Below are 20633 nucleotides of genomic sequence, written 5' to 3'. Positions count from 1 at the left end.
TCACATTTCCGGGTGCATCAGATATAATATCGTGAGCTGAGACGTCGTTCAATGTTGTTCTATTGTGCGCGAGGGAAAGGCTGCCTGGTGTCGATTCGTGATATCTAGAGCCTGTTCAGTTTAGCATAAGAATATTGATCGTTCGATGTACACTGAGTTCGAGCCTCGTTAATACGATTCGTCAAATTCAGATCCTTAATTGTTGCACTTTAGAGGAATTGTTACATTTTCTAAGGATAAACTGGGGGCTATATATACAATGCGAACTCCAAGTTGATTTCCAATCAACTTGATTCTTCGTATAGTCAGTTTGATAATTATTTCCGATGGTGCGGCGTTGTTTCTAACCTGCACCACACTCATCTCACATCACTAACGATAATGATCTGGTCACAACAAAAGAAGACACTATGCAGGGTATTCACCTCGGGAAATATTTTTGAAGTAGGCTTCCGAATCAGGATTCCTTGAAGCTGATTGGCCGTTCTGTATTTGACGTGTTGGAATATGTGTATCCCTGCGTCTCTCATGCGTTTCAGCCCGATGCCCGAACATGGAAAGATAATAGTATAGTGGGAAATGGTACTGGAAGTCTGACCCGCAATAAGTCCAGTGAGACCTACGCAACTCGTTGAGACCTTTCAATTGAGGACTTCTCCACCGATTCAACTGCTGATTTCCTATTCGGGGTTTACATCGACGACTTATTTCTGCGGGGCCAGGTCTTCTCCCATGCTTCCCGTACTTTCCGTATCTAGATTTACACACTTCATTGTAAAGGGGCGGCCTTTATTACGACGGCAGGTAGAATGAAATGGCTCCGAATACGGATCATGAATATACCTGGGATGCAATTTCTCTAGATGCAAAAGCTGTAGCCAAGCTTTCTATGAAAGGACAAACAGGTCTTATTGCACTAGGAACCTTTGATAGTCGATCGAAATATAGACCAATAGAGAATAGAACATCCCATAATTCTGACAAACACAACAGAGGCCCAATTCATATCCTCAATCTCGATGGGCAAGTATAAAGGGAAGCAAAGGAAAATGCTTATGAAGATGCACCATAGTATAGAAATAATTTGAACGGGAGTTCCCAGACGACCCAGGTCAAGCCAACGTTCTCTTGGTAAGAAGTCCCGGCCGCGCCAAAGCGCTAAACCCAGGCTCAAGCAGTAACTTATCGTCATACAAATGACGCCTCCACTTGCCAAGGCATTAAGAGATGTCAGCGAACCAATCTGAATGGCCCCTAACGCGATCACCAAAAGAAGTTTCGCCACTAGGGCATTGACGGGAAGCTGTTCGCGAGATGAGAGCTTCGACATTGCCTGTGAAAATGGAAGTCCGCCCGTGCGCGCTGTAGACCAGTACAGGCGGTTCCAGCTGGCCAAGCAACCAATGCTCGTACAGAAAAAGCTGACTATCACCCCGCCCATGGCCAAGCTAGTTAAGGCTTTGGACCGATGTCCGTCGTAAAAGAGTTGAAGTAGAGGCTGGTTACCAAACGGCTGCAAAAGGGTTTCTGGCTATATACAATGCGAACTCCAAGTTGATTGGAAATCAACTTGATTCTTCGTATAGTCATGTCAATGTCTAATACTCACTCGTCTACAGGGTTCGATTGTTCTTCGCATGGCATCACAACGAACTCAAGATGTACATAGCTAGATTGTACCAAACGAGAGAAATACCTATGTGCTGCTGCGATGCTGACAAGTTATGTATAGAGTAGTGCTATCTATCAGACTCTCCGAAAGCAGTTGTCCGCTTCCTGGAGATAGATCAAAAGGGCTTCTGAAGCACCCACCGTGAAGGACGCTTGCCCGTTAGAGACGGTGGTTACTTCCACCGTTTCCGAGCCCTGAATGGCACAGGTCCCATTCTCAAATGTTAGGCCGGCAACAGTCGGATTCTCGCCAAGGTCGACTCGAGAGGTGGCATAGGGGGCTGTCAGTCGTTTGGCGCTGACGGCATGGGTTTGGATGCCGGACAAGGTGAATGTCTGCGAGGGCCGGAGGCCGCTAGTGTAGTAGTCGGAGTTGTAGAGAAGGACTTTGACCGGAATACCGTGTTGATAGATGGCATAGGCAGCATACGCGGTATCCTGGCTGTCCAGCGGGGCAATTTGCTCTGCACCTGCCAGCGCCATTGTCGCCAAGTACGCACCATAGTAAGGGGCACCCATATCGTAACGGCCCCACCAGCAGTATTGGCCTTAAATGTTATCACAAAATGTAAGCTGAGTCCTGCCTAGAAGTTGCTGGATAGTCACTTACAGTTTCCAATCGTGCCTTGGTGGAAATAAAGTTGCTGGGTAGGAAATAATTAGTTGGAGGATTCTTCGTCTCGGTTTGTGACAGGGTTTCGGTACCTTAACGCCCATGATCACGGACTGCATCACATAGTCCAAGATCCACAGAGCAGCCCCAAAGGTAGGGCTGATACCACCACCGCCTCCAGTTGCTGGAATTGATCGGTCAGAGACACGTAGTGGCAACAGGGCATCCACATACCAGAATTGGTCTCGCCGAAGATATAAGGCTTGTTCTCGGCTGCCGCTGCCGCATACTCAGACGCAAAGGGCTTAATTTGTGATGCTATGTCGCTGTGGCCCATCAGTTTGGCAAGATCCGCCGTGCTGGCAGACTGCGGATAGTTGTGAGAGCAGTAGTCTTTCACGTAGGCATTTGCCGCACCCTCCTCAGCTGTCAGTCCGGCGATATTCATCGGCTCGGTGCCAAAGTAAACACCCGCGGAGATCAGATCGGACGTGGACAAATTCCCGCACACAGCATCCTGCCAGGAGATTTGGGACGCGTAGTCTGCTGCGGGAGACCAAGCCTTGCCATCAGCAATCGGATCGCTGCTTGTGTAGACTGAAAATAGATGGTTAACCAGAGCCTGTCTGAAACACAGGGGGTAAACCGTACAATTTGGCTCATTGCCTAGCTCAATGGCATATAGATTTTTCATCTCATCGTAGGCCAGTGTCGCAGCCGCGATGGTGTTGGACAGGTTATCCAGGCGGCGATTGAGGCCTACGATCGTTTCTCCGTGGTAGTCGGCGGCCATGGAGATGAAGGGCGGTCCGAAGGTAAGCGTCATGGGCGCATCGCTCGGATTAGAGACCGAATAGGTCACGGCCTGGTTGGACGAGGCATTATATGTGGCACGGTCCCTACTCGTCGTGAGTGTTTGGCCATGCCGGAGGGTTAGAAGAAGGAAAATTTGCCCACTGGGTTGTGCCTCCAATCCGGAGAGGTGGCCAAATTCCCGTCAACTCCTGCAGATTGGCTAGACAAGTCTTGGTAGCGGCGACGTCGGTCATGTACGCTGGGAACGTGAAGAATTCCATCCTGCAACTATTAGCCCATGTACCCGGCCCTACGCCGCGCATAACTTACGAGACACCCACGGGGGCTGCAGCCAAGGGCCCGCTGGAATTGGTCGGCGGTCGTTCAGGGACGTGGTAGCTCAAGCTCGAAGCTGAGGTCAAATGGCCCAGTAGGCACGCAGAGAAAAGCAGGAAAGCCATGGAGTTGGTTTGTTGGTGGTTTTGTTGGTGTGAGGGTGAGGCATTCCCAGGCGGCTTAAATACTCCTGCGTGTCATATGGCTGCTGTCTTCATCTCTGCCGGCGCTGTCTGCAAGGTCTTGATGCCGGCGTCGATTAATGGCGGGCTTAGTTCACCCGAGGCCGCAATGCTCGAGACTATGCTCGAGACTATCCATCGGAAGAGCAATTGGTCTATTCTGCTTTTCTAACCGAGACGATATTTACCTAGAACCCCACGGCGTGTGAATATCTCAGTCGAAGTATAGATCGGCGACCCCGGGAAACAAAGGCAGTGCGGGGGCTTCCACTGGAGGAGATGGATAGCCGGCGCTAGAAATCAGGGCTAATCAGAAAGCCCCTTTAGTTGCCGTCTTGGTCAGGAGTCGGCAGGTCGGGGTAGTATTTCCCGTGGCGCCTAATTCCTCTCCCCTGGCGCCACTTTAGCCTAAAATTTCGATACGGCACCCGTTTCGTATGGTAAAAGTAAATAATGACAAAATGGGCATTCAACACCATTGAATTTTGAGGTTATTCGCGATATCTCCTAGTAATAGGAACCCCGAGTAAGGCTTCGTAGAAGGGCTTCTCAACCGTCGCCAGCTTTATAAGAACGTCTCGTCGTCCATTATAAAGCGTGTTATCGCGGTCTAGTGCTTCAAGTCACCCCAATGCGCGTCCTTCGTTGGTATATGATTAAGTGAAGTCTTAGTGATTCGTAGGCCTCGGGTTCCCGTGAGAACAAATTCTGACATTATGATGCCCTCGGATGAAGCGGATGCACCTTCTTTTTGATATATGGAGCCAATGATCTAATATCACCACTTTATAAGCCAATCGGACGAGCATATACAAGACATATTTCGTGCAAAAATGATGAGATGAAGGAAGGATTTGAGCCGGGCCCCTCCGATGCATTGACGATGACGTAATTGACGGACGATTCGCCTACTAAACGACGTAGTTGACGCAGGCCCGGACGACATAGTCGACGGGGCCTTGGGGAGTAATAGAAACATTTTCAGTCATTCGATTGATGCCATTTGGGGAAGAAGGAGCTTCCCTCACGTATTCTATGGGCCCTGCAGATATCAATGAACTTGGCTCGACGACGGGGTGTCGAAGGGAGAGCATCAATATTTCCTCAGTATCGTGCCTCGACGAGAAGACCAGCTATACCAGACGTATTACCAGGGTTTTCGTGAATTGGAGGAAGACCATGATGGTGATCCGTATGCCATGTATAGTAGTCGTCTAGCACTTCTTCCCACGCTTTAAAATTTCGATTATCCGCTTCCAATTCGCGTAGCCGCTGTTGCTATGCAATATCATCGGCCGACAAACCCGACTTTGAACTTGAGGGCGTCGGGTACGGTGGTATCAGATTTGGAGTGTCCCAGGAATCAATATATTCACCACAGGCATCAGACGAAGGCGCGCTGGACGCGTCATACGGAAGCCGGAAATATGCGTGCCAGAAGGAGAGTAATGCCAAATTGTCAAATCATCTAGGAACAACGTATAATTGGACTCCGTACGCAGGATAGTCTCTAGAATGGCCATCATGGCCCTCCTGATGACACACTCCGCATATTCCAGGTCGTGTATATGTGTGTTTTCCATGCTTGCGGCGTCCCTTCTCTGGACGGCCACGCGCTGTCCTGAAGGCGCAAGGACCTCACCGGGAGTTTCCAGGTATATTATTGTTGTTGACTGGGTTATAAGATGTCTTGTAGATCTCCATGTGAGTAGAAATTAGATAAATCTTATGCACATACTCAGCAATTTGATTCTTCAATTTCTAGACCGCAGCAATAGCATGACGGCATGGGATCCGAATGTCTTGGAATTCTCGACACATACATATACAGCGGCTAAAATCTACTATATTTGTACGACCACCATAGCATCTCTGGAAGAGAGTTTAACGCCTTGAGAGCTCATTCTCTTGTTGAATCATTTTATACGCCCAGTCGGTGAAGTCGAATGACTTAAATTGCAACTACCGACGCTGCGCAGGCTTGTTCATCAACCAATTACTGATAATTTTTATAGCTTCAAAGAGAGGTACTTCTCGAACGTTGCCCTTCCAGACTCCGTTCATTGCTTCCGGTATATTTGGAATTATCCGATAAAACCGTGAATTGTTAATGGAATCACGAGATCAGGTAGACGGCGGGATATCACGGAGATATTCATATTTAGGAAGACTCGAATTGTCGATTGCCTTCATACTAGTCTCAAAAACTGCCTCTGTCGGTGCCTTCGCTGCCAGCCAAAATGCATCACGTTCTAACCCGCCAGGGTGGAACTTCATCATTATATTGTCGCAGATATGCTGTGCACAATGGCAGAGCCATACCTTTGGCGTATAATGAGGAAGAGAAGACCCAAGTCCTTCAGCCCGATCACTAATAACCGTGACATTTGGTTCATTGGAGGACGGATACACGCCCACGAATCGCTTCAAGAACAAGCCCCAATTCTCGTCAGATTCTGTTGGGACAATTCCATATGCCAGTAGAAACATTTCATCATTAGCATCCAAGGTGGTGGCGAGAAGGAGAGTAATGTCCCACCTGCTCTTCCAGAAAGTGCTATCTAGAGCAATCAAAGGGCCGCATAATGAAAAGGCCATAACGACAGGACCTGGTACAACAAATAGACGACGAAAAATTCCTTTTTTAGCTTCAAGACAATAATGGAGATCAGGATCTGCATCGCTCATTTGTTGAAAATAACCAGAGGTCTTTTTAAAGGACTGTAAATCATCTCCGAGGCTGCATGCGCTGCCTCTTTGATACTTGGCCACTGTTGAAAGTATGGAATATCATTGCCAGCGGCTTTCTCACGAGCTCGATTTCCTTCGGCGTCAACATGTAATCTAGGTTGAAGACTTCTTGATGACGAGGCAATATGAACTTCACAGAATTTACCATCTGCCAGCCATGATGAACGTCGGGATGGCATCGATGAGGTCTATTCACCGTTTTCTCGACAGATCCGGACAATCTGGCTGTGAATCGAAGTTGGAAAGGACACTCCTTATCCCGACAGTAAACAACGGTCCTCGTTTGTCATTATTCTTGCGTGTCTTGCATGAAAGCGAGAGAGCCACTGTCCACTGAAGCAAGGCATGTTTGGCGTCGTCAAAAGAGTCAGATGGCGCGCCGACGTTATAAGGGTTTGTGAGATGAGTTAGCAGCTTATTAGTGAGATCGGATCATACACGAGAAGCGCGAAGACACTTGAATCCTCGATTTCTAGAGCAGACATAATGAGAGAAGTCAGCATTCACCCAATCAAGAAGCGTGAGGCAGTACAGGAAAGAGTAGGAAGATGAGGACGTCAATACTCAAAACTCAACGCGAAGAGCAGCGCGTCTATCCTGGATCCAATTATAAGAAGAGGCCTGTGTCAAAGTGAGTGAAAATCTATATTGATTCTCAGTGGTTTCGGTGATGTTTCGCGTGACAATACAAATTTCGTGGCGGTGTCGAATCCGGGTTGAAGTGGCCCCGGCGGGGGAGGCAAGGTGGGGTAATAAAATTTAATTCGGGGGGGGATCCGAGCAATTAAGCGTACCTCGTGGTGTCTCGCTCTATGTTTACTCCGCAGTGGTGCGCCGATTGCGATGGAGATGCCAGCAGGAGAACTAGCTATAAACCCGGCCGGCGGCCGACCCTCTGCCCCTGCCCCAGCAGCTCATTACTCAAGCACCCGTTCAAACGATGGATCCCACCAAGACCGGTAGCGAAATGATCGAACATGCCGCCCCGAAGCAGCAGCCCACGACCTCCACCAAGACCGACGGGCCCGTGATGCGCTCTCGGACGGATGGTCTGTCCGTCTGGCAGTGCGCGCGGCGGTTCAAGCTCGTGTCACTGGTTGCCATGGCGGCTGCCTTTAGCGCCTCGCTGGATGGATACCGTGAGTCCTCCCATCTGTGGTCGATTCCCACTCTACTCGGCAGACTGACACTAACCCCGTCTAGAAATCAACCTGAACGGCGGCATTGTCGCCAACAAGGGGTTCATCAGACAGATGGCTCCAAAGGGCTCGACAATCATGCCGGGCCAGTATGTCTCGGCGTGGGGTGGCATTCAATCCGCCGGCCAATTTGTCGGCCAAGTGGTATGTTCCATTTACTCCCTCGACCACAGATCCCTTGCAGACTGTTGGGAGTACATTATCTCTTGCTAAATCAAGTACACGACAGCTGCTTCAATATGCCACCGATAAACTGGGCCGGAAGATAGCTCTTTACATTATCTGGTTGACTCTCGTCGTGGTAAGCAGTCACTCTTTTTGGACTGGCTACGTCCGTGTCTGACAAATCTGACGCGGGAGCCAGAGCGTGTTAATTGAATCCTTTGCGTCTGAATGGCAGCATTGGCTTGTGGCCAAGCTCTTCTCGGGCATAGGTGTCGGCATGCTGCAGTGTACCCTGCCCCTCTACCTCTCCGAGATTGCCCCAACCCAGTTGCGAGGTTTCTATATCAACGCATACAGTTTGTAAGCTGCAACTCAAGCGGTCCTCTGGAGCATAGAATGATGATTGACTCCCTGGCGTCTCTAGCTGGTTTGTGATCGGTCAAATCTTTGCCTCTGTCGCTCTCAACCAAATGAATGAGTTAGAGCCGTACAATTTCCGAACTCCGATCTATTCGCAGGTATGTTGTGGAATATCCGAACCTTAAATTTCTACTCCATTTTGTTTTGATCTCTAACTCCCTCTCTGCTTAGTGGGCGATGCTCGGCGCGACAATCATCATCTTCTTTTTGATCCCGGAGTCGCCCTGGTGGCTTGTAACCAAGGGAAAGCTGGACGGAGCAGGCAAGATCTTGCAAAGATATAATGGCCGCATCGCCGGCTACGATGTCCAAGAACAGATTGTCCGTCTTGCCCAATAATCTCGCGAAACACCCTCTCAGGACAACGCTGACTTGAACGGGCTACTCCAGGAAGTCATGAATGCAACCGTGGCCGCAGAGAAGGTTGTTGCAGAGCGCAATTCAGAAGAAGGCCAGTGGGCCGTCTTCCGTGGTCGCAACTTTATCCGATTCATCATCGCCAGCTGGCCGAAGGTTACCCAGCAATTTGTGGGCTTAGCTGTATTCAATAGCTACGCCACTTATTTCTGTATGATTGACTTTCTGAATACCTACTATATTCTTGCACTGACAGCCCTTTTTCATTTTTGATAGTCCAATACGCAGGCAACAAGAATCCGTTCCTGGTGACGGTCATCCTTTCCTGCGTGCAGTTAGTCTCGATGATGATCTCCGCGACGACTACCGACAGGTTCGGTCGTCGGCCGTTGACGGTTTACCCATATGCAGTGACGACAGTGTCTGTGCTGTGTCTGGGTATCATCGGATGCTTCAATTATACCAAGCCGTCCACAAGCGCACTTCTGGTAAGACCCTCCGCAGTCCAAGGTTTCCTTGATACTGAATTTTGGCAGATCTTCTTTGCGTGTTTGGCTACCTTCTCCACGACTGGTGCCTCGGCTATCGGATACGCCTATGCGGCTGAGATTCCGACCCAGCGCTTACGTGCAAAGACGGCAGGGTGGGCCCTTGCGTTCTCCAATTTGATTGCCATCATGTTCAGCTTCACCGTCCCCGATATGATTGACGGACCCGTTACTAAATGGGGTGTCAAGACTGGGTTCTTGTGCGTGTGCCTAAGACTTGTGGTGAGAGTGGTGACAGCTGACTTGTCTCGTATCTACAGCTTCGCCGTGACTGGTACAATATCCGTCATTATATCCTGGTTCATCTTGCCGGAGGTGGCGTGTCGCACACCGGCTGAAGTGGACGAAATGTATGCTTCCTTTTCCAAAGAGTTCCAGCGGAGGAAGGGCTGACTGGTTCATGACAGGTTCGAAAAGAGGGTCAATCTCCGGAAGTTCAAGAATCACGTGACCGAGGTGGAGATGCATGCGAATGAGCTACATAATGAAAAAGCGCAAATAGCTTGACAAGGGGTCCTCTCACAACCATGAAGGGCTCGTGAGGATGCTCTAAAGATAGTCGGGCCCAACAGGGGGGGGAGGGGGTGTTCCGCAAAATTTGGTCTTGGCAAGGGGGGGGGGTGTTGGCCTAAAGTGGGTCCAACCCCCCCCCCCTCCTAAGTAGCTCGATTCTTGGTATTTTTCGGTCAGATCTTTTAAATCTTTTAATATTATAGCCTTTCCTATCTTTTGGCTTATTTATATTTTTGAGTTTCGACCTAGAATGGTGGGGGCCAAGGGGTTCTGGTTTTCGTGAATTATTTTTGATGGGGGATGCCAAGATCTTTTCGCGCGGGTAGCCTATACCTATTCTAGCTAGGGTTTCGTAGCCTAGGTGATAGGCTTAGCTCTTAGGCTAGCTTATAAGCCTCCTAAACCCTATAGGCTAGTATAAGGGCTAATAGTAATCGTGCTATATCTCGCTAACGAGCTAGGATATTAGAACTAGGGAAGAAATACTAGATACTATAGCCCTCTAGCTACTGGGCTAGGTAATCTATATTACGTAAGTAGGCCTCATACTAACGTAATTCCCGGCCGACCTGGCCACCCGGCCGTCCTGGCCACCCCATCCAAAACCGCGTCTTCCTACCTACCTACCTACTTCAACCACCTATTATGCCACCAAAACGCTCTGAATCTTCGCAGAAATTAGCCAATCAGGAGGGCAAGATCTTATTAGCCCTTAATGATATTAAAAATGGCCGCATCAAATCTCTCCGCGCAGTAGCGAAGCTATACGCAATACCGCGTTCAACACTATAAACGCGCGCCCACGGCCAAACCTCACGCGCTGAGAAACGCCCATCTGGTCATAAATTGACCCAATACGAAGAGGATTCGCTTACTAGGTGGATTATCTCTATGGATACGCGTGGAGCAGCGCCTAGGCCATCTACTGTGCGAGATATGGCTAATATCCTACTTACTGCGCGCGGCGAGACCCCTCCGCCTAGTGTAGGCAAAAATTGGCCATCAACCTTTATTCAACGGCGCGATGAGCTTCGCACACGCTTCTCAAGAAGATATGACTACTAGCGCGCCCTAAACGAAGACCTGAAATCGCTACGACAGTGGTTTGCGACTATACAACGCGTTATCGATGAGAACGGTATACAATCGGAGGATATCTACAACTTTGATGAGACAGGATTTGCAATAGGTCTTATTTCAGCGCAGAAGGTGGTTACGCGGGCAGAATACTACGGTCGGCGATCTATTCTGCAGCTAGGAAATCGCGAATGGGTTACTGCTATCGAAGCAATTTACGCGGATGGTTATTCGCTACCGCCATGCGTGATCTTTAAGGGCCAAGTTGCTATTGCGGGTTGGTTTGATAACCTACCAAGAGACTGGCGAATCGAGGTCTCAAATAACGGCTGGACTACCGATAAGATTGGCCTACGGTGGCTACAAAAACTCTTTATTCTAGCGACTACTACCCGTACGCGAGGCAAATATCGTCTATTGATTCTTGATGGCCACGGAAGCTATCTTACACCCCAATTCGACCGAATCTACGCAGAAAACGATATTATATCGCTTTGTATGCCTGCGCATTCTTCGCATCTTCTACAACCGCTTGATGTTGGGTGTTTTGCTATACTTAAACGCGCGTACGGTCGTTTCGTAAGCGATCTTGCGCGTGTAGGCTATAACTATATCGATAAGTTTGATTTCTTGGACGATTACCAACGCGCGTGGCTAGAAGCCTTTTAACTAAATACTATTCGAAATAGCTTCGTGGCTACTAGTCTAGTGCCAATCGATCTAGAAAGGGTGCTTTCAAAGCTTAATATCTCACTCCGAACGCCTACACCACTAGGTAGTTGACTAAGCAGTAGATCGAGCTAATTCACCCTAAAAACGCCAAAAACTATTATTTAGCTCCAAAAGCAAGCTTCGATGCTTAAGGATCTACTAAAGCAACGGTCAACTAGCCCTCCGAGCCCATCAAAAACTATACTAGATTAGATTATCAAAGGCCACTACATATCGCTACACAACACTGCGCTACTAGCGCAAGAAAATGCGAATCTACGCGTAGCGAACGAGAAGAAACGACAAAAACGCAATCGGTCAACTAGGCAGATACCCTGTGAAGATGGCCTATGGGTCGAAGAGGGCCTATAGCTAGCTCAGCAGCTAAACCAACCAGTTGAAGGTATTAGGTTAGCATCGCATGCGCAGGGCGATCTGCCTAATCAGCCAGATTAGCCAGCCAAAAGGGCTCCGCCAAGGTGTAGCGGGTGCGGGGTGATTGGGCATAAGATCAATCGTTGTAATAATCACTAGTTTTATATCAATTAATCCGTTTTGGTTGAGATATGCCGATTTAAAATCTTCTAATGGGGGTGGGTGGCCGGGACGGGCGGGTGGCCAGGTCGGCCGGGAATTACGTTAGTAGAATTAGTAAGGATAGGGAGTTTAAAACTTTTTACTAGATAACTAGGCCTAGGCAGGCTAGTTTAATAGAGGGAGTCTAGGCGGTTAGATTAATACTACTAGTATCCTAATCAGGCTAGTATTCGCGCAGTTATTAAGCGATTTGACACCTAAAATATGATTTTCTTGCCTGAAACGTGACTTTTCTGCTAAAATTAGTCACGTGCGGACCCTGCGGGTCACCCGCGGGTGAGTGCCAGGTCTAGTTCGGGTTAGGTTGGGTTCGGGTTGGCGCGGGTTCCGACGCAGTCTAATCGGGTATACAGGAACTACATAAGAGGGTTTCCCGCGAACGTGCATGAAAGCGAACGCCACGTGATCGCATAGAGGAATAAAAGGCACTCTCTTGTAATTAATAAACTCTCTTCCTTAAGGATTAGTTCAGTCACAATCGCAGGGTTGAAGCTCTCATCCATATACTTGCAGTTCCATCTGGTCCCTTACCTGGTCCAACTCCAGTCCTAACAGGCGGTAGCTTTACCGTCACCATTATTACAAATGAATACACAGAAAAACTCCCCAAATCTATATAATTTATGCAGAAACGAGCAAGTCACGCTTTCTACCTGTTTGTCCTGTTTGCGGACCCTGCGGGTCACCCGCGGGTCACCCGAGACGGGTCTGGCATCTCGAAGACCGAGGGGTGTGATGGGAACGAGTTCCACCTGTGGGTCGCGCCAGATAACGCCAGCTATGCTCTCGTCAGACCCTTACCCACCCACGGGGCGGGTCGGGTGGAGTGCTAGGTCCAATAGAGAGATAATATATACAGTATTATACAATATAAGTGCATACCCTAATAATCGTTTTATGACTGCCAAGACCTTGATTTTATTCAAAGGTGGGTTTTCCTGGGGACCCAATGGGTACCCAGTTTGGGTCCTGGGTCAGGTCCAGGTTGCGTTACCTTGACCTAGTCCTTGCCGAGGTCTTACACGTGCCCCGTAAATCAAATCAAATCATGCAATGTCAACCACCATCATTTCTCGAACAATCTCGCAAACGCCATGAAGTAGGCAGACAGCGCCACACGCAAGAAGTCATTCGTCCCGCACCCACCTCGAATCTCTCTTCCCGCGAATCGCACCTGACAATGAGGCGAGCTCAAACTGATCGTCCCGGTCGCATTGTGGGTTCAATTGTGGGAACTGTCCTCGCTGCTACCGCAACGCAATACTGGACATCGTCTAGATCTTCCCAGCTTCTATCAGAAATACTTGGCTGGGTCTTACTACCCTTTCTTGTTAAGCATATCAAGCGGTCCAACACAAGAGCCAGGGGCGTGAATTTGCCATTTCAACGTGAAGCCGAGTCCAGGACGGGTTCCTGCTGGATTGTCGCCGTGGCCATAGCTGCTGCAACACTTTGCTCCGCCGAGAATATTTTTGATAGGCTACTACTAGTGAGTCTGATGATTTTCGACTATGTCTTTTGAGCCCATGTTGACAATTGGTAGCCTGCTTTGACGCCGGCCTTGCTTTTGATCGAGAAGAAGTTGCATCCCCAGCACCCGATATCAAAAATAAGACAACCGGGGCCATGGACAGGCTTTGCGACTACGACATGGGGTGCAGTTGCCATTTCCTTATTTGGCATTTATACAATGGCTCATTGGAGCTTTCCGAGCTTAGCGTTATCCATTATTGAGCTCCTTGCTTTGCTAGCTGTCTACGGCACTCTGTTATCAAAGCCGCCACCACAATCGGAGGCCATACCCTTTGTCGATATAGAGAGTAACATTGCATCATTTACTTCGCGAGTCATTGGTGCCTTGCTGATGGCGCTGGCACTTCAGACGATATTCCTGGGGTTCGTACTGTTTGAACCTAGTACGACACTGCTTGCTAGTGTCGCAATTGCTTTCACCTGGTATTTTGCTATGGAAACGGTCCGTCATGCTTTGTATCTGCTTCTGGCCTGATTCTGATATTTCTAGGCTCGTCATTCATCCTGGACCGCGGTAGCGGTCATTAAGATCTTCGCCTTTTTCGCCTCGCGCAACCCATTCATACAATCCTCTGAGAGGCAGGACTTCTCTCACATCATCGGCTCTAGCCTAATGCTGGGACAACTCATTGCGCTGACTCCTAAACAAGTCGCCAACAGAAGGATTCTGTGGGCACTTATGCTAGTTCCAGTTCTTCCATACCTGGCAAACGTGCTTGCCATCCGAGCTGCTAACTCAAGAGCGGTGGTCTTTGCCAATACACACGAGCATCCCGTCGAGACAATTATTCAACGAGCAAATGCCGACTTCGACAACTTGCTACTCCGCCAATCCAAATCCTACGCGGCCGCTTGCGACGAATACCGCCGCCGATACGAAATGGAGCCTCCACCTGGCTTTGAAGATTGGTTCAAGTATGCCAACGCCCACGAATCAAAGATCATCGATGACTTCGACGTCATGTACGAATCAATTAGCCCTTTATGGAGCCTAAGTGGCCAACAGATTAACCAAGCCATGCAAGATGTGCAGCTCTCCCCAGAAAACGAGATCTGGACTTGTAAATTCTCCGGCCAGACGGGCAACACGAGTTGCGTTCATTCGTGGCGTAGCTTTGACAGACACGTGAGCAAATTGTTTAAGCAGCTCATGGGTGATATCAAAGGCGTCCTGCCCGACGTGGAATTTTTGGTCAACCACCTGGATGAACCAAGAGTCATGTTTCCGGCAAAGGAAGATCGATCTAACTACAAATTGGGCATCGGATTTAGAACCTTATTTCAAACACCGACGTGGGCGTCCCTGGTGCAGTACTGCGACAAAAAAGAGTACAACGAAACCGCCACACTTCCCAAACCAACAGTCAACTTGTTTGATCTGTCCTTCGTCCAGGATACATCTTCCTCTAGGAATATCTGTAAACATCCCGAGTACCGCAACATGCACGGCCTGTTCATGAGTCCGACATCGTTCCGGCTAATGGAGGGCATGGTTCCTGTGCTTTCCACTGGATCACCGTCTACCATGGGCGACATTCTATTTCCGAGCCCCGCATACATTGAGTCTAAGTTTGTGTACAGTGACAAGCATGACCTGGACTGGTCGAGGAAAAAGAACAACGTCTACTGGGCTGGCTCTACATCGGGTGCATTTGCTAAGGACTCTCAGTGGGAGAATTATCACAGGCAGCGATTCGTGAGTCTGGCGCAGCAGTTAGACGGGAAAGAGCACGCGTATCTTGCCGACAAGGGTGGGATTGTCCAGTGCGTGACATCATCTTTTCTCAACAGCAGGCTGTTTGACGTTGCCTTCACAAAAGTCTACCAGTGTGCAAAGAAGCCATGTCGTGAGCAGTCGTTTTTCTACCGCATGAAAGCCTGGGCAGGTAAGGACGAAGGGCTCCGATCACGCCTGACTTTTGATCTCGACGGAAATGGCATCAGTGGCCGATGGTACAAACTGGTGGCCTCCAAGTCAGTGCCATTGAAGCAAACTCTCTTTCGTGAATGGCACGATGATCGCCTCTTGCCATGGGTGCACTTTATCCCCATCAGCCTTGGCATGGAGGAGCTCCCTGAGTTGGTCATGTACTTGACCTCGACGAAACAGGGTCAGCAAAAAGCGAAGGAGATTGCAGATCAAGGTAGGAAGTGGTTTTCGCAAGCGTTGAGGGACGTTGATATGAGAATATATGTATATCGCTTGCTACTGGAGTTGGCTAGGTTGCAGGATCCTGAGCGACCAGTGATCTGAAAAGCTCATCCTCATCCATACATGAACAAAATTGTATAGCTTTAGTAAGGTCCATCCTATACGTCGGTTATAATATTCGCTGTACAACTGTGTGGTGTACAGGTGAAACTAACTGGATCACGTTATCTGGAATTCAATATCTCGAATTAATAGTAGTCGGGAGGTGGTGCGCCGCGAAAGCTAAATTCAGCCATCCATCGAATTTCACGAAATAAAAACGATCTCAGACACTACGTCCCCGCTTGGGCACATTCTAATTCTAGAAGTTACAACAAGCAGACCCAGAGCTCCTGTTTGTACCTAATTGCCACCAGCTCGTCTGCAAGGGGTGATACTGCATGGTGGGTAAGGCTGGGAGCATAAGGGACAACCAGATCAATGATGCGGACAACGCAATCACCATTCAATCACTATTGGGAAAGGACAGTACAAAGCCCATATACAGCTGAGCTGGCGGCAATAGCTACCGGTTGGCGACTTGGAACTCGAGGCGGAACAGTAAATTAAGACGGCAGTCTGAACCGCAGCTCCGCGAGACACTCCTAGCCTAAGAGTCAGGTCGAAGTGAGGTGGTAGTGTGTCAAAAGTGATGAGGCCACTGAGGGAGAACCTGAAGACAGCACAGCGAGGGCACAGGTGAAATTGTATATAAATTCCGAAAGAACTATAGGGACTATCTACAGAGAGGTAAACTCTAACATGAGATAACCTATTGCTTGTCCTGGTCCTTCCTTTGCATCCTTCCGCTGCACTTGATAGCTAGCCGGCATAGTTGGCGAGCAGGGCGTTAACCTCGTTATCAGTGGGAGGAGCCTTGCCCTCGGCCTTGTGCATGGCCTGGAGCTCGGCGCGAGCACAACCCTCAGGACAATGGCAGTCAGAACGGTCACCATATGACGTGCAACACCTAGCGAACGTGCTGAGCCTTTGGCTGATCTCACCAGCAGGGCATTGATTGCCGTTAGGGGTACCGCCGGCCTCACGACAGCAGTTGAGGGTGGTGGCTTTGTTGACGCCATAAGGGGAGAGGCATTGGCAATGCCTCGGCAGAGCCGAAGAGAGCGGCGACGGCGATGATGGACGTAGAAAACTTCATTTTGGCCTCAGATGGATGTTGATAAAAAGAAGAATATGATGTGGTTTGGTTTATCTGTCTTGATGATGTAGAAGTTGGCTGTCTGTTTATGATGATTCTCCGAGATTTCCCTGAGGACAGTCGCTTCCTTTTATAGTTTTTGTTACAATCCTGCTGTCCGAAATTTTAATAGAATATAACTGCGCCCAGACTGTCGGGCTAGTCCAAATCCCGATCTAAAATGAACATATCGCGGTTTACTTTCATATTCCAGCCTAAGCCGATGGCGGACACTTTGGGACGTCAGAGACTGACATGAAACGCAGTTCCCATAATTCCTACTCGTCATTATCCACCTGCAATGCTACCCTCATGCAAATGGCTCTTGCTAGCTTCAACAATAATTGTTTCTACAAGGCAGAAGGGAGATAGAACCAATCGCGGCGACTGGGATCATCTCGCTACGCGAGCTTCCCCGCTGTGATAACCACGAGCGCCCTGAATATCAAGGGCTAGAACACATGAATCAGCGGTATTTACAAGGGTCTAAGGCCGTGCTTAGGCCTGACACTTTCAGAAGTTTATATTCCCTTCCCATCCCTCACTATACGGTGCCGGAAATCATAGATCAGTAGTAATGGCGCTAGGAAGATCAGGAGCAACTAAAATGATCCTTCATATGGCAGCATACAAAGTATAGGCCTCTTATAGAATGCTAGATCTAAATTCGTGATTAGTTGGGTTACATAGTCATTTAAATTCAGCTAGAAATGTAACTGGTATTCATATGTATCTGAATAGGAAATTTTGTGTAGGTCGTGATTTTCTCTGATTATTGTTTTCACTAATGCTAGCCATGCGGGCTATCTCTATTCCTACATATATATAGTTGGGGGGTATTGAGTTATTAATTGAGCGAGTGGGTGGCTTCTTTAAGTCCCATATACAAACTCTGGATTTCCTGTAATAGGTAGGAAGTAATTGATATTGATGTGGTTATAGGGGTAAGAGGGCCCTTGCCCTCTATTGGATAATAATGCAATAGGACGCTAAACCATGATTTGAGTCCTAGGGTCTATAGAAAATCGGGGGCCAAGATAGCTGAACTAGCCTCGCCTTATGACGGACCTCTCGTTGGTCATGGCAGTGGATTGAAATCGGGAACGCGGGAAGGAAGATGCTTGCGACAGATAATTAATTAGCTCTAAGCACGGCGTCGAATATCGCCGTTTTGGGGGCCAAAATGCCCTGATCGCTTGCGGATCAGGGTGGAAATGCGTCGTCTCTGAGAGAACGACTATCATTATTGGATAGCGTGTTGACCGTGGAAGACCAAGCGTGAGGGCTGAGTCGACTGACGCACCTAGTGTCGAGTTATGCAGGGGCTAGTGACAGACACTTGTACCGATGTAACCTAGATACATAGAAAGCTTACCCGAATTTAGCATTAGCCCCGGATTCATCGCCGGATTGTCGTCCAACCGACGGAATCCCGCCGCCATGCGCCGCCACGCGGCCACTACGATCCGCAACCCCTCAATTGGTGTTCCCTACAAATGGACTGCGTCACAGCCCACTGGGCCCCTAGTGGGCCACAAACACTGCAAACATAGAGGATAATAATACGTAACAATATTTAGTTATAATGAATCAGCTAGATTATGTACGCCAAGATCTGTTTTTAATGCAAAAATAGGCCGAGATAGGCTATAGATGGGCCGAAGATGTCGGCCCATCGTGGTTTGTGGGTTGGGTTGGGCCGTGAGCCTAGGTTGTGGGCCCATTTGCGGGTTCTGGCGCAGTCTACTTGCAGGATCGAAGGTGTCATATATATAACGTAAATTTGCTATGTAAGATACATCTTCGCAGGCATGCAGAAGAGATTTATGGCCTTGGCACTGAGCGGGCTTACTATGCTAGAGATACAGGATCGGATATTGATACCGATTAATTGAGAGCCTTGCAGGTTTTCTATCAAATTGAAGAACTCTTATCTTTTTTCTTTGCTTGTATTAATTTCCGTGATGTTGGTCTCGCTTCAACTTCTTTAACTAGAGATAATTTCTGTTTGATATATGCTCGCCGCATTGACAAACCCTTACACTTATGCTAGCCTTTCTATCTATAGCATTTATGGAAATAAATAACAGACCCATTCTTCGTCTAGAGTTGACCGCTTCTACATGATTTTCAGTACAAGAAAATATCTTCTTCTGTCTCACACATAATCGGATTTAAAGACGGTTACAAGGGAAGTTCACCTTATCACGCCGAGAGACCTTCAGAAAATCAAAAAACAAATGTAGTGCCTACCAGGAATAATCAACCGAAGGTTTTGAACGAGATTTCGACGGACGTTGATTGAGAATCTCAAGCGTAACAAAGAACCTTCCGTAGGCAATAAGGTTTTGCCTACACTATGCTGTTGTATACCAGTCATGCCAATGGTGTACTGCTGGCTTTGTAATGTATTGATTGCATAGTATTGACATTTGCTCCTCGTTCCGGTGAGTCTTCACAACGTGCAGCGAACCGTACTCGGGAATCACAAAACGAGTGTCGACTTCCCACATATCACGACAACATATCTATCTCTCGCTGACCTTGAAGGTGATGGTGAAAGATGTCTGCACATTTCCCCCACAGTAACGGAAAGAAGCAGAGATCTCTTGTGGCAATGTCGCCGTTAATTGTCTTTTCGTAGCTAGAAAATAACAAGCAGTCGTCTGATCAACGTCGTAAAGACTTATTGGGATAAATCTTTCATAATGCTTTCCGTATAGGACTGAGATTATTGTCGCATCATTAGTCGAAGGTAGCACATTCCACAAGTATCCACATCGCTTTACCCATACTCGGGCCTGAGTAACCAACAGTCGTGTTCAAATGCCCCCCGCGGGGCTTTTTTTGGACAACAGTAAAGCTTGTGTCCTCGTCGACATCTAGGCTTTCCGAGAGTCTGGGGAAATGGAGCGGACCTTTGTTTGTTCCTGTCAGGAGTTGCAAGTTGATGCTCTTCAGCGATGGGAATTTACTACCCAAACTTTTGAGAATTGAAATCCAACATTCATCAGGCAGAGTAGAAAAGGAGAATGATACAGTTTGTAGACATTTGCGAACCGTGTACAGGAGTTCTGGAAGTGCTTCCTCGGATACTAGGCTGAAGCTTTCCAACGTCAGTTCTTGCAGCTGGCACAATGAACTGAGAGTGGATAGGCGGTGGATAATCGAATCTGCTTGGTCCCCAAGGTCGAAGTTGAGATCCAATTTAATGAGCCTTGCGGGATATTGCACCAATTCGACGGTCCAGCCGGCGCTCTGTAAAGCTGCGCTCGTATCATCTGATCCCATCGTGTATTGAAGACTGAGGTCTTGTATATGGGCCCAGGCGGCGGTAAATCCTGGCTTTCGAAGATCCAGGGGGCAAATGCACTCCATTTCCAGGTGGTTGTTGCCTATCGTGCCCTTGGGCTTGAAATGAATGGCAAAAGCTGACACAGGAATAGATAAATTGGAAATGATACTGAGGACGTCTGTAATAGCATCATTGGACCTCAGACTGGAAAAATCGGAAGATTCAAAGGAATGCTCGCGGCGTATTTCAAATTCTTTACAATTCACTAGGCGACTCAGCACTGTTTGCCACTGCTGAATTGCTTTTTGAGGTACAGCAAGATGACCAGAAGGACATCTTGCCCATGAAATTTCACGGCCAAACAAGTTATCTTCAGGGTCCTCGATGACCAGCGGCTGATCGTGCTGCCTTATATGAGGGTTCTCTGCAACCTTTGACAGACGCTCGATTGCATTCTGAGAAAGATGGATGTGCATTGTTT

General features: G+C 48.3%; 5 protein-coding genes across 5 annotated transcripts; 2 read left to right on the top strand and 3 right to left on the bottom strand.

The window, feature by feature from the left end:
• Window positions 1-1746: 1746 nt before the first annotated feature.
• N7498_005978 (glycosyl hydrolase family 79 C-terminal domain-containing protein) lies at window positions 1747-3540 on the bottom strand (the record flags this gene model as incomplete). Its single annotated transcript, XM_058453040.1, has 7 exons — window positions 1747-2219; window positions 2282-2315; window positions 2377-2468; window positions 2519-2881; window positions 2936-3183; window positions 3242-3361; window positions 3410-3540. 7 exons carry the CDS (start codon window positions 3538-3540, stop codon window positions 1747-1749), a joined length of 1461 nt encoding a protein of 486 aa, XP_058309578.1.
• A 3748-nt stretch (window positions 3541-7288) lies between these two features.
• On the top strand, window positions 7289-9544 carry N7498_005977 (uncharacterized protein; the record flags this gene model as incomplete). The annotated part of the gene is made up of 11 exons (XM_058453039.1): window positions 7289-7487; window positions 7552-7691; window positions 7777-7848; window positions 7912-8072; window positions 8137-8230; window positions 8304-8453; window positions 8523-8700; window positions 8766-8977; window positions 9026-9237; window positions 9298-9387; window positions 9445-9544. The coding sequence occupies 11 exons, from the start codon at window positions 7289-7291 to the stop codon at window positions 9542-9544; spliced, it is 1608 nt and encodes a 535-aa protein (XP_058309577.1).
• Window positions 9545-14081: 4537 nt separating this feature from the next.
• On the top strand, window positions 14082-15722 carry N7498_005976 (glycosyltransferase family 90 protein; the record flags this gene model as incomplete). Its single annotated transcript, XM_058453038.1, has 1 exon — window positions 14082-15722. One exon carries the CDS (start codon window positions 14082-14084, stop codon window positions 15720-15722), a length of 1641 nt encoding a protein of 546 aa, XP_058309576.1.
• Window positions 15723-16481: 759 nt separating this feature from the next.
• N7498_005975 (uncharacterized protein) lies at window positions 16482-16818 on the bottom strand (the record flags this gene model as incomplete). Its single annotated transcript, XM_058453037.1, has 2 exons — window positions 16482-16629; window positions 16706-16818. The coding sequence occupies 2 exons, from the start codon at window positions 16816-16818 to the stop codon at window positions 16482-16484; spliced, it is 261 nt and encodes an 86-aa protein (XP_058309575.1).
• A 2784-nt stretch (window positions 16819-19602) lies between these two features.
• N7498_005974 (uncharacterized protein) lies at window positions 19603-20628 on the bottom strand (the record flags this gene model as incomplete). Its single annotated transcript, XM_058453036.1, has 1 exon — window positions 19603-20628. The coding sequence occupies one exon, from the start codon at window positions 20626-20628 to the stop codon at window positions 19603-19605; it is 1026 nt and encodes a 341-aa protein (XP_058309574.1).
• Between the last annotated feature and the right edge of the window lie 5 nt (window positions 20629-20633).

This window comes from Penicillium cinerascens (genome assembly GCF_028974065.1).
Source record: "Penicillium cinerascens strain IBT 15544 chromosome Unknown contig_5_segment0_segment0, whole genome shotgun sequence".
Lineage (NCBI taxonomy): Eukaryota > Fungi > Ascomycota > Eurotiomycetes > Eurotiales > Aspergillaceae > Penicillium > Penicillium cinerascens.
Note: the sequence above shows the minus strand (reverse complement) of the source record. Positions and strands in the feature narration are given on the sequence as shown.